The following is a 13,230-nucleotide window of genomic DNA, read 5'->3' as shown; positions in this document are numbered from 1 at the left end:
TTTTATGCCGCATGCCTAGCATATTTCATATCGATCTCTGTACCAATTGGTTAGCAAAAGAGATGTTCGGTTCTAATTAGACACTCGGCAATTCGGCGGATCTCCGTGTGCAAATCGCGAAAATACTGAGAAAATCTATTTAAAATTAAGTTTATTTGAATATCAAGATGTGTCACCACCAATAATTGAACATCATAGTCAATTATTTTGTTGTGAAATTACTTCACTAGTTTGTTATAATTATTAATACACAGATCGAACGCAAAGTCGTTAAAAACCAAAAACCAAGTTCTGCAACAAGCTTGTGGTGTGTCGTGTGGATCTTTGTATTTGGTTTTCTGAGTGTTCGATCTTTGTATTAATAATTATAATAAACTAGTGGCGTAATTTCACAAAAAATAATTGAACATCAATTCTAGCCAGGGCTGGTGGTAGCTGTAAAGTTACCTAACTGGGTGACGACATACTTTCACAGATTTCTCATAGATGGCGCTACAGCTAAAAAGTAGTTGAAAACCAAATACAAGATCCGACAAACAAGCACATAAAAAAATTCGCAAGGTCCGCTAGTTCGTTCCGTGGCTTAGTTGGCATAGCGTCTAGCACGGTTTGCCAGAAGATGCTGGTTCTGAAGCAATTTTTTATAAGTGTTCTAACTTTGTATTAATAATTTTAACAAATCTATTTTTGATAACTTCCGATATTGAGGGTACACATTACTTGTGTGTTTGATATTCATGTACCACTTTTGCATGCTGTTTAATTACAGTACTTTGTCATTTAATGTATAACGAGGCCATCATTGCAGCGAGCTATAATTTCATGAACTGCACCGACCGAATGAATAGATGCGAACAGATGTATCACATTTATAACATCGCCGTGTGGCAAAGGTGATAATTTTAAATTCCTTAATGTAAGTAATGACATGTGTATTATATCAAATAATTTTTTATCATTCCGACACATTAATTAATTTATTTTTCAATTTGGAAATGAAAATATTATTTATATTTTTTGGGATCTGAACCAACGTTTTGAGCTTTTAAAGGACCTGTATTAGTCACATGGACTTATGTTTAAATTACATAAGATTATATTATGTCAATGGTAAGAATGATAAAGTTATCATGAGTCACTGACCCAAATCACAATTGTTTGAATTATTGACTGACTTGTTAGATCCATGTGTTATTATTACAAAAAACAACATGTTACACTTTATGTATAAAATAAAATAAACATACCAATACAACTTCAGTATGTTGTTTGTATGCCTAATGGTCAGTAGTGATGTTTATTGAATATGATTTTTATATATTTTTAGTGAAAATATTCCACTACTTTGTTATTTTTATTGATACAAAGATTTTTTTTATAATACCAAGTAAGGGGACGAACAAGTCGTGCGCCTGGTGGCAAGTGACACGCCTGTCTTATAAAGTCCAAGCTTTAAATCGCAAAGATCTTTGGAGCACAGCCACTGTGCCCGTCACCCTGAGACAAAAGTTGACAAGTCTCATGTGCATGTAATGTCACCAGCACCCTTAGCCTTTCAGACCAAAACGAAGTAATGGTCACATTACTAGGTAAGGTGGCAGTACTGCCCTGGACGAACTTTTTCACAAGGGACTCTACTGTTACTAAATCGAACATAAAGAATAATTCCTTCGATCTAACTGGACTCGAACTGGACTCGACTGGTATCTTAAATCAAGCAACACACCAAGTCAGCAGACCTTATGAATTTCTTAATATGTTTGTTACTTCACATGATCTTTGTACTGGGTTTTCTAAACGGCTTTATTTGCCGCCAGTCTTCGAGTATATAACCAGAAATAGAGACGAAATGTCATTTAATTTGTTTGAAAACTATTCTGCCATATCATTACCGTAACAACTGCGCTCCGATTGGCCAGCCCGAATTCGAAACAATTGACGGGTGTCGTCAATTGTTACACTTCAAATCGACCAGTTAACTTGAGCTTTGCTATAATGGACGAAAATTGCAAAATTACATAATTAATTACCGATGAAATTTAATTCCGTTTGTTTTGTAATTATGTAGATGTTTTGCAGTTTTCCCCCACACCACCGAATGGAACAGCACGCCATTGTTAGAGATATTATCTTTATTACAATAAATACAGAATATACGTACACAAGTGCAAACGAGTTGATATTTATAAAAGATATATCACTGATTAGTTACCAGGAATGTATGGCCCTTATTTCGTCTTTGTTTCTGGTTATATACTCGATGCCGCCAGCACACCTGTGAGAAACTTACGATGTTACTCACTCAAAGTAAACTATATATTTTATAACATGTCATTTTCTATGTTTTCACATATATAAATCTGTTGTGAATTATGAGTTTTTTTAATATAGTATACATGAAATCTAAAAATCTGGTCACAACCCCATTCGTGCAGACGTATTTGAAAGATATTTCAATAATTACATAACAGATCATGCAATTGTCATCACTAATCGCATTCAAAGTAGCAGGTATTATAAACTAGAGCTGCATGGCACAATATGGTTTATTAATATGTTGCAATGGTCAAAAATAGAATAACATTTCGATGCCTTACTTTCTCAAAATAGTATCTCATAAAGAGTGATTTTTTTTAAATTTCTTAACAAGGGTGTTAATTTGGACGCATTACTTCAAGAATAGGTAAAAACCAAAAGTGAAATCAACCTGCAAAATTTGTATATACAATCCATTATTTGCATTTCAGTAACTGAGCTTCAGAATATTCTCTTTAAAAAACTGAATACATTGTAATATAAGTCATTTATAAATATGGCGATACATCCAAGCCCTAGAGACGTAATAAAGAAACTCTGATGTCCAGTAACCTTTAATCAGGCAGTGTAGCTGGCAAATGTCAAGCTGTCAGTTCTCAGTCCCAGAATAAACGGCGCACGCTGTAATCTAGCGTATCGTCACATTTTGTTTGGAATAGTACAAGATTTGAGATTACTGGCCGTCGTCTCGCAGACAGGTTTGCTTGACATTTGTTTGCCAAATTGAAATTTGTGTCTTGGGTTAGGTTTAGTATGTATTAGTTACGTTCTCATGATGTTATGCCTCATCATGTAGACAACAAAAAAAACAATGACAACAAAGAAATAATTAGAAATGTACATAGATAGATAAACAATATTCACTAATATGACACAAATACGGATTAGCTTGCGTCCAGGGAAGTACTGCCACCTTATGGTACCTAGTTTTGCCACCAATCAGTAATGTGAACATTACTGTGTTCCGGTTTTGAAGGGTAAGGGTGTGCAATTAAAACAGGTACATGGACTTGTTAACTTATGTCTCAGGATGACGGGCGCAGTGGCAGTGCTCCTCAAATCTTTGCGATTAAAAGCTCTGAGTGGCACTGCAACTATTACGGACAGGTGTAGCTTACAACCAGATGCACGACTCGTTCGTCCCGTCACTTGATATTATAAAAAAAATACAGCATTGTACTACTTACGACATGCAAATTGAATATCAATTCTAATTTATTTTTATGGACAGACTGATAGTTGATATATCTTTTTCTTTATTATTTATTTTATATTAGACAATATCACATATGTTGCACTGATTACAAAGTTGATTAAATGTAAAAGGAAAAATGAAAACATTTTCGTCATAGCAGTGAATGGACGCTGACTCAGCAAATGCCTAAGTTCCCTAAGGTGCTGGTCAGACGTGAAGGTTGCAGTCAGACCAAAGGAAAGGTACTAAATATAGAACTTATTTGTAAGCAAAAAGATAAGAATCGACTATGAGTGAAATTATTTATTGAAATAATAAATGTAATAAAGTGTAAATAGTGCAACTAAAATAACCTACTCGATATATTAGGCCCTGTGCGAGTGAGAATATAAGTGTAGCTGTAAATGTAGTTGTGAAAGAGCTAAGTTCTCTGACACAGGTATATTTACTAGAGGGCTCCAACCTCATCATTGTATCATGATTATAAAAATGAAATAAAGATACTAAGTAAAAGGTGCTGGTGAAAGTTCATCAAAGTTATTTCACCAGCACCCTCACCCGTCCAGACCAAAACGAAGTAATGCTAACATTACTGCTTGGCGGCAGAAATAGGTAAGGTGGCAGTACTTCACTGGACGAATTCTTCCACAAAAAAACGAGGTGTTGCCGGTATAGTGCTTTAAAATTGTCTTCAGAACATGCGTATCGTGGTACCAGTGCAATATAGTAGAAAAGGTCAAGTGTCATGCACTAATTGAGAGTTGGTGAAGCAACAAAACCCGATTCAAGTCGGGCAAACTACGCAAGTAACTTGCCCACGGTTAACTATAAACCGGGCGAAGCCTGCCAGGAATTGAATTTTGATAACTTTGCTCAGAGGTTGGTCAAATTTCATACATGCATTACTAATTTTAGCCTCTCTGGTATTACAGCCTGCATATAAAGTTTCCATAATCCGAAGAAAAATATGGGAGTTTTTGTGAACGACTATCTGATACGCAAATAGCTGAAATATTCATACACTTGGTTTCAATGAATAGATAATAATAATAATAATGCACACACTTAACATAGCCCCGCATTAGGGAAAGCCTGTGTCGCGGGTGCTATGGACACACACATATACAACCACAAATTACACCCAAACTCACGAGAAACAAATGTAGGCCATATAAATATTTCTCTCGGCCCGGGAACCGAACCTGGGACCTCTGCGTGACAGTCGTACGGCAGTACAGTACAGTACGGCATGGTAACCGTTAGGCCACGGAGGCAGTCAAATAAGGAAGTTTCATCGCTAATAAATTTATTTATTTATTTATTTCCACACTTAGTCTATTTATACAGGTTATACCCAATACAATAGACCAGCAATAACTATAACTACCTATATCTAAGTTTAACATAATATGTAAAGCGCTATCTTCGTAAATTCACTCAGAGAACAGTGGAATCGGTCGATCGTATTTGCTATTTTATTCAGTGTCCTCAACGCGCGCGTCAGCGGACACTCAGCCGATAGATTGGTCCTCCCATGTGGCACCAGTAACAGCGGCGGCCGGCGACGTCGCTCCACTTATCAGGAACACACAATCCTAATATTCCTAACAGCATTGCATTATGTACTACACCTCGGAATATTTTCCACAGGTACACTACTAACCCTAAGTATTGAGTCAGTATCTGGTGTGGCGCATTCAAAACATCATTTATGGAACTGGAACAAACGCAATGTGCTATGCACAAGTTCATCATCATCATAGTCCGCCACGTTGGTCTAATGCGGCTTGGGGTCTTCGACATGCTGGTTTCCTCACGATATTCTCGTTTACCGAAAAGCTTTCGCAGACAGTTGATGCTTTCTAAATCTTTTTAGATACAGCCCAAATCAACTGAACTCAAAGCCGTCTTGCTATTTGTTATGAAGGCTGTGACGGCTACGCATAACTCTAAGAACCCTAATATCTCTCGATTACAAACAGCTTATCGGGAAGAGTGTGTAAAATACCCCAGCGCCCAAATTCGCACCATTTTTGCAACGCATCCTCCTGCAATACATTAATAACTTTATCCTCGAAATCTTGCCCCAGGCCTGGGGCAAAATTTCGAGAATAAAGTTATAATTGTCACTATCACTCCGTTGAGACGAGAGGTCGTTGACAGAACTTGCGGCTAAGCTGTTTAATCGTCATCGTAAATTACCAATATTGATGGCTAATTGTCGAAGGTAAGTTTGCGAATTACCTACCTATTTTGAACGGCAAAATAAAAAATATTATTTTCATGTGCATAAGTGCAATGTTTACAACGTTGTATTGATAGCGAAAAGCAAGATTAGACCACTAAAGGTTTTAAAATAAGTAAGTTTATTTGTAAAACACGGGTGTCATTTTTATTTATAAAATTATTATTCAAGTTGACGAATTAACTCACCTCTACTTATGAACCTCCAGTCACCAACTACTCATAGCTAGGCCACACATTTAAAATTTAAAAATAACCTAACCTCCGGTTAAAAACTCTGACCACAAAAGTCATTCATCTCCTAGTTTGCCTAGGTGAATTATTTTCTTGAAATGGGACACATCTGAGGTACCTTCTTTCCAACAAAAAAAATATCATCAAAATTGGCCCACAAATGGCGGAGTTATCGCGTAACATACAAGCAATAACCATAATCTCAGTACAGAGTACTAAAAAAACCGACCTCAAAAGTACGTGGAATTACGTATATTTGCTAAGTTTCATTGAAATATCCCCTAGTTCGCCACTATACAGGACTTGATACTCGAGATAATAAATATAGGTTCTCACTACGATACTACTCAAAGTATATCGAGGGAAATACGCCTTGAATTGGAGAAATAGCAATATCAACTAAATAATTGCTAAAAGTAATTGCTCCTAAATTAAAATTAGGCGCTATTTATAAAAATGAACTTTCATGCGTGAACAGCCACCCTTAGAGGTGGATGATTTCCTTCAAAATGAAATGGGACCACTATGGAAGTACCCCCTTTCCAACAAAAAAAGAATCATGAAAATCGGTTCACAAATACCGGAGTTATCGCGTAACATACATACAAAAAAAAAGAAAAAAAAAACAAAAAAAAAGAACATACAGTCGAATTGAGAACCTCCTCCTTTTTTGAAGTCGGTTAAAAAAAACATACAGACGAATTGAGAACCTCCTCCTTTTTTTAAAGTCGGTTAATTAGTGCAGGGACTTTGAGAAATCATGTCACAACAGCGTAATAAATTTCGTTATTTAATTCTGTTTTTGGTAAAAAAAAAGGGTATTACTATTGTTATTACTAAATTCAACAAATTCCTAGTCGGGTTGACTATGCAGTCTCTGCAGTCTCGTATATCAAAACTCGTGGTAAAAAAAACCAAATCATCACCTTACCTTCTCAAACTCGTATCTTAAAGAACGAACTGAAATGTAAAAAATGCATTGTTTATACAAATTTTGCAGGCTCATTTCACATCATATTTTCTTCATATTCACACACTGGTTTTTACCTATTCTTAAAGTAATCCACCCAAATTGATTAGAAATTTAAAATAAATAGAATTACTCGTTATAAGATACGTGTTTGAGAAAGTAAGGCATCGGAATGTGATCATATATGTCAAAAGTGCTTTATCAAATAAGTCTTAAAAACAACAGGAACTACGTGCATGAAACAAAATATATATATGTAAAATTTTATAACTCCCCTATCTATGCCTAAAAAAATTATCGACTAATTTAAATTGTAGAATCCTTAAACTTTTCTCACCTGAAAGTTACCATTTTGCAGATATGACCTTATTATAACCAAGGGTTGTAATATATTCACAATATAATCAATTAAGCGAATTTGGCAACAGAAAATAAAATCATGAAATATGAAAATTAAACTCATGAAAAATCGTTATCAGTGTATGTTATTTTTATTAGTACTTGGTTTTGCTAAACCAAAAAATGCGCAACTGATTTTGTAACTAGATACCTTATTGGTTTCAACAACGGGATTTCTGTGCCAAATAATAGGAGACACATGTGCCACTGTTCTCATTTCTACATTAAGATGTTGTTTAGTCGTTGTTTGCGCTTTATTAAATAAATTAAAAAAGCAATAATTAGAATGAAAAAATATGTTTCTTTTAATAAATTGCTAGAAATATCACAGGGCAGGTGCAATTTGAATTTGATTCTAAATTATGATAACAAATGAGTAAAATTCAAATACCTACTGTATTTTCCTGTCGTGAAATTAAAAGAAAAATCGCATGTAAAGAGAAATACAGTAATAACTGAGAAGAAACACTATGTTCAAACGAAAAGCAGATGATAATAGAAATTGCAGTCTACTACTTGCGTACAGCAGGTCGTTGACCTACCTATCAAAATATCCCCGGTTGTCTATCTACTGTGATTGAAAGGTATGTATGAGCATATCTACCTAAAAATTACAGAAGACAGATTATATTCTAACTAGTTCCAACAGTTTTCGTCTTAAAATCTAGACTTACCTCATCACAAGCCTGGCATCTAGGCTTCAAACGTTCAGCGTAGTGTCTGACGCAGTACAACCGGCCGTCGAAAACGCAGTACGCCAGTTCGACGAGCAGCTCATCGCACTCCGCACACGTGAAACATGTAGGGTGGTAGAACGCCTGGTAATCAAATTTTATAAAATCAAATAAGCGCCATCTAGTGTTGAGTAGTGAAACTACGACTACTTTAAAACCTAACAAATGCACTGAAACTGGTCGTTTTTAATACATAATATAGTTTTACTACTTAAAAAACATAAAATTTGCCATTACCTCTTCACCGATCCGAGGTGCCTGCACCATGATGTTGCCATTTCGGATCGATTTGCTGCAGCCCATACATTCTAAAGTTGAACCGTGATGTTGACTAGCAACCCCTGAAAAAGTGGCAAGATTTGTTTAAGTTTATTTACTCAATACTAGATGGCGTAGCACAAAATTGCAAAACTGCAGTTGTTACAGTTGGAAGGAAAAAACAAAACGCGTACCAATGTCTAATGCGATTTCATTCCGGGCGGCAACAAAATCCTCAAATTGTTTGCGATGTTCTTCATCTATATGACGGCAATGGGCTAATGAGAGATCTTGTTTGGGCAACTGGCTGGCTAATGCCCGCGTTCTCCAGGACCGCCAAGCCGCTGCGCCAGTGGCGCCAGCTATGCCGGTCGGCGCGCGTTCGGCTAGCGCCGCCCAGTATAACTCTGCCTGAAATGACGAAGTCATGATAAGAGAGCGGTATTTGTTGAATCATTTTCTTATTGCTTCGAACGGAGCCTACTATTGAAGCATTATGTGTAACAATGGCATATCACGTAAAAGTGAGATTCGAGAAAATTTAAAAAAAAGTTTTAACGTCTTATATCTTCAATCAGTCAACCGTGACCATGGGACCTGTAAAGGGCCCGAAACGTCGCTTTGTTTGAAAAAACAAATATACGCGATTTAAATCCGGAAAAATAGTTTCATTCCTATGTCTTATATCTTTTTAATATTTATAATACGACTCTTATATACTTTATTGTTTATTTGTCCTTTGATTTAGATAAAATATTCAGGTGTTATTATTACTTTAAAATAATTAGAAACATTTAAAATTTTTTTTTTCTTTTTATTATCCGCCCTTGTTGCACCAAACCGGTAAATTAATGGGGCGTTCGTTATATTATTGGTTTTTATGGAAATAAATTGTGAATCAGTCTTATTTATAAGTTATTTTAATCATTAATTAAATTTGCTGGATTTAAATGAATCGACGTATCATCTTCAACAAGTCTCACTGGTCTCCTAGATGCACCATGTTGAGGATGAAGGCGTTCGTTTCAGGCATTTCTTTTACATTAAAATATTTTTTTACAAACTTGAGGTGATAACGTGTCCGAAATTCAAACGCACATTTATAATCTATGCCACAAGGGCGAAGCACCACCTTATAAATTAATGAAAATTACGCCATCTAGAAGGGAGATCGAAATAACTTTTTGTCACTAGATACTAGATAGTGTTTTACATGTTTTGATGCAATAATATCAAAACGGGCTTTTGGTGCCGAATGCCTTTGTTGTTCACAATGCTCCAAATTGGAAGTTTAGCCGAAAAAATAATATACTTTGTACTTTATAGTGGGTAATAACTTTGCTACTGCTAGATAAGTGTAACAACTCTTTTTGCAGAAAACGCTTACGTTAGATCTTTACATTGCATTCCTTTGTAAAAGAACGGCTTTTTCCCGCTGTAACGTTATTTTTACAGATAAAGTTAGTGTGGAGTAATTTCCCAATAAATTTCAAGTAGTGGGAATTTTTCAGAAAAGTTTCTGAAAAATTGAAATTATTACGTCGAAGACTCATATTATGTTCTACATTTAAATACATTCTTTTAAAGTTTTATTTAGCATGAATTCTAAAATAAAATTGTTTAAGCATTGCTATCTGTAACTTTCTAAACCCTCCATGGCTTTTTCACAAATTCTCAAAATAGAGTTCAGTATCTCCAACTTGTGACAGAACTGAAACATTTTTGTTTTTCTAAAAAATAAGATTTTTTTCAAAATGGAAATTTTTGCCATGACCCAACGCTAGCTAAGATATAAAATTATAATACTCGTATAACGCCTTGGCGTCTTTATTGCTATCATTCATTCAAACCCAAGGGTTTTGAAGAAATAATGATAGCAATAAAGAAATTGAATATCAATGACCCCTTTACCGCACGTCGGTGTGGCAAGAGGGCAGAGGCATGCTCCCCTTAGAACTTGTATCTTTACCTGTTTGGCTGTGAGCCCAGGCGGGCTGTCAACGCCGAAGTGTCCACTTCGAGTCTCGCGCAGACCAAGGCGATCGCGGACCGAGTTCAGCTCCTCGTGATACACAGAGTGTTTTAAACGGTCGCACCCGCATGATTTGCACGTTTTTCTGGAAACAATGAAAGAGATTTTTTTGAATACGGGATTTGTTTACTATTCCGGCTTCAGTCGCGGTTCTGTGCTCCTAAAAATGGACTACACCCATTTTTTATTTAGTCAAGTTGGTTCGTGAAGTCCAGGACTAATATGGTTTTGTGTGGACTCTTAATTACTACTTTAATAATTAACCACAAGCTTTGGTTTTCTCATTTGCGTTGTTGGCGGTGTAAACAAGGTCGTCTATTACAGGAGTCAGGGTATAAAAGATATAATGTATATTAAATGCGGAAATCCAGGTCCCCACGTCTTCTTATTCATTTTTTTGAAACCACTGGTCATTGTAATTCCACTAAGACGCCACTGATTATTGCAATTATGATTAATTATATGAAATTATATAAATATATTATAATATTATTTGAGATTATATTTAGTGACAGTAGAGCTACTTGTTAAAGAGTTCGTCCAGGGAAGTACTGTCTGTAACTTTGCTTGTGTCTGCCGCCAAGCAAGTAATGTCAGCATTACTGTTTTCCGGTTTTAAAGTAATGGACGCTGGTGAAATTACGGGCACATGAGACTTGTCAACATATGCCTTCAGATCTTTGCGATTTAAAGCTCTGAGTGGCACTGCAACTGTCATGGACAGGCGTGTAGCTTACCATTAGGCGCACGACTTGTTCGTCTCGTCTCTTAATATTATAAAAAAAAAAAAAAAAAAGATAATATTTGTTATTCTGCGTGCGCGTACGCGTGCGCCTGCGCGTGTGCACGCAGTTTGCTCTTTCATGTGCCCTTAGACGACTACAGTAGCCTTATTGGTAAATGTTCGCAAACAGAGGCGATACGTAAGGACACCGTCAACATAGTAATATAGTAATAAAAGATGGCTGATGGCTGATTCCTAAGTTTAAAAACTACATTAAAAATATTTTGATCGAAAAATCATATTACAAAATTGAAGACTACGTGTTAGATAAAGATTTATGGAAAGACGACATGGCTCCAGAATCCATACAAATTTGATTCAAAGTGTATTCCATGGCATTTAAGTTTATTTGAAAAGAGCAATCCCTAGAGTTTCTTGCTCGTTCTTCTCAGGGAGGTCAGCGTTGTGAACGAGCAGTAGCTTAAATGTGACGTTTTCAAGTGTAAATTTATTTTACCTATGGAATAAATAATCTTTGACTTTGACTTTGACTTTGCTGCAGGTGTTAAGAAACAGGTGCGGACGCTTCACGTCCATGTCTGCCAGTCTCTGCTCCTCAAATTTGGTCACCTGAGTTTCACAAAGTGCCACCACCCAGAACGGCAGCTCGACTGTATCTCCCACCTCGAGGGGTCAATGTTGCATCTTTTCATGGGTCTTTTCAGAACATCCTTGTATCTCAAGAACTGGCCGCCTTGCAGCAATTTAGTCTTAATATTAGTACATTATGCCATCGACGTGACATCGAAGAGCAGAATACCAAAAAATTGCAATGACAACTGAATAGCAGTTCGATGGCTAGTCCCTACACATAAAGAAATGAATGTCTACGATTTAAAATTAGCATTGGTTCTAATTTCCAGAAAGGGAGAAGTCAAGTACGTGTAATGCATATCCGAAGAATTGACCGAACATGAATGTCATGGCCGTGGAACGGGTTATCTTTCAAGTACCAAAATACAAACCCTTTTTGGCAAAGTCGCTACAAACAAAGACAAACTCCCAAGAGAATACGAATATACTTCTTTTGTAAATGCAAAATACAAACGAGATACAAGAAATTCGCGAGACAAGATAATAAATTAAAATGAATCAGTGAGAGGTGTTACAGACAAGATCGGAAGAGTCCTCAGGCGTGCATCTATCAAAACCTATGTCAAGCCTTTCAGGAAGATTTCTCAGTTCCTGAGACCCGCGAAATGTAACATCCCCTTACGTCGCGTAAACAAGCCTGCAGTCTGCGAGCATGTCCTGGATAAACCTACACATTCAATGAAGATTGACAAACCCCAGGTCCTTGCAAATGAAGTCCGATATCTACCCAGGATGTTGCGAGAGGCCATTGAAATTAAAAAACATCCTAATTTCAACATGGAAGATGGTTTCTCCGTACCACCAGTTTGGGATCCAGTATTTCCTCTAATGAAAAATCCCAAACAGACATAAGACTGCAGTATAAATGAATAATAAATTGAACGTAATCAAAATTCATTCGATAAAATAATTTGTAAAACTTAATGTAGCGTAAATTGGAATGTTTTTTTTGTAAAATTAAAAATAACATATTTAATTAATAACTATTGTGACTATAGTGAAAAAATAGGGTGGTTTGCATCAATATTAGACATACCTGGTTGAAGACTTTACCACCTCAGACCGTGACCATGTGACCTGTAAAGGGCCCGAAACGTCGGTTTGTTTGAAAAACAAATATACGCGATTTAAATCCGGAAAAATAGATTCATTTCCTAAAATGCATCAGTTTCTCTATGAAGCCAGTAATTAAATTTAGTAGTACAGTAGATTGAACAGCTGTATGTTGAAATAAACCACAATTAATTGAGCGAAGGTGATAGCTTTCGAGGCGTTTGATTCAAAGTTATTATACAACGCTCAATTTTCGATTAATGTGCTACATAGCAACGTAACAAATAGTATATAGATGTTTATGATTTATGCACATAAAACCGTATAATTAGATGATTGTATAGTAGAAGTGTATGGTTTGTTATACATACAGGTGTTTGTAGAAAGCGCGAAATCACCATTTTTCAGGGGAGCATA

At 36.1% G+C, this 13,230-nt stretch overlaps 1 protein-coding gene across 1 annotated transcript in view; it reads right to left on the bottom strand.

Moving 5' to 3' along the window:
- LOC113236803 (four and a half LIM domains protein 2) overlaps positions 1-13,230 on the bottom strand; it is a 147,921-nt gene that overhangs the window by 92,138 nt on the left and 42,553 nt on the right. Inside the window, exons 2-5 of the mRNA XM_026472993.1 lie at positions 10,320-10,467; positions 8,545-8,761; positions 8,330-8,433; positions 8,033-8,176 (exon numbers count right to left, since the gene is read on the bottom strand). Of these exons, the coding sequence (XP_026328778.1) occupies positions 8,033-8,176; positions 8,330-8,433; positions 8,545-8,761; positions 10,320-10,467 (613 nt within the window). The remainder of the gene's footprint in view (positions 1-8,032; positions 8,177-8,329; positions 8,434-8,544; positions 8,762-10,319; positions 10,468-13,230) is intronic.

The sequence above is a fragment of the Hyposmocoma kahamanoa genome, unplaced genomic scaffold (genome assembly GCF_003589595.1).
Source record: "Hyposmocoma kahamanoa isolate Upper Pololo Valley unplaced genomic scaffold, ASM358959v1 92, whole genome shotgun sequence".
Classification (NCBI taxonomy): domain Eukaryota; kingdom Metazoa; phylum Arthropoda; class Insecta; order Lepidoptera; family Cosmopterigidae; genus Hyposmocoma; species Hyposmocoma kahamanoa.
The sequence above is the reverse complement of the archived record's forward strand: the minus strand, read 5'-3'. Positions and strand labels throughout refer to the sequence as shown.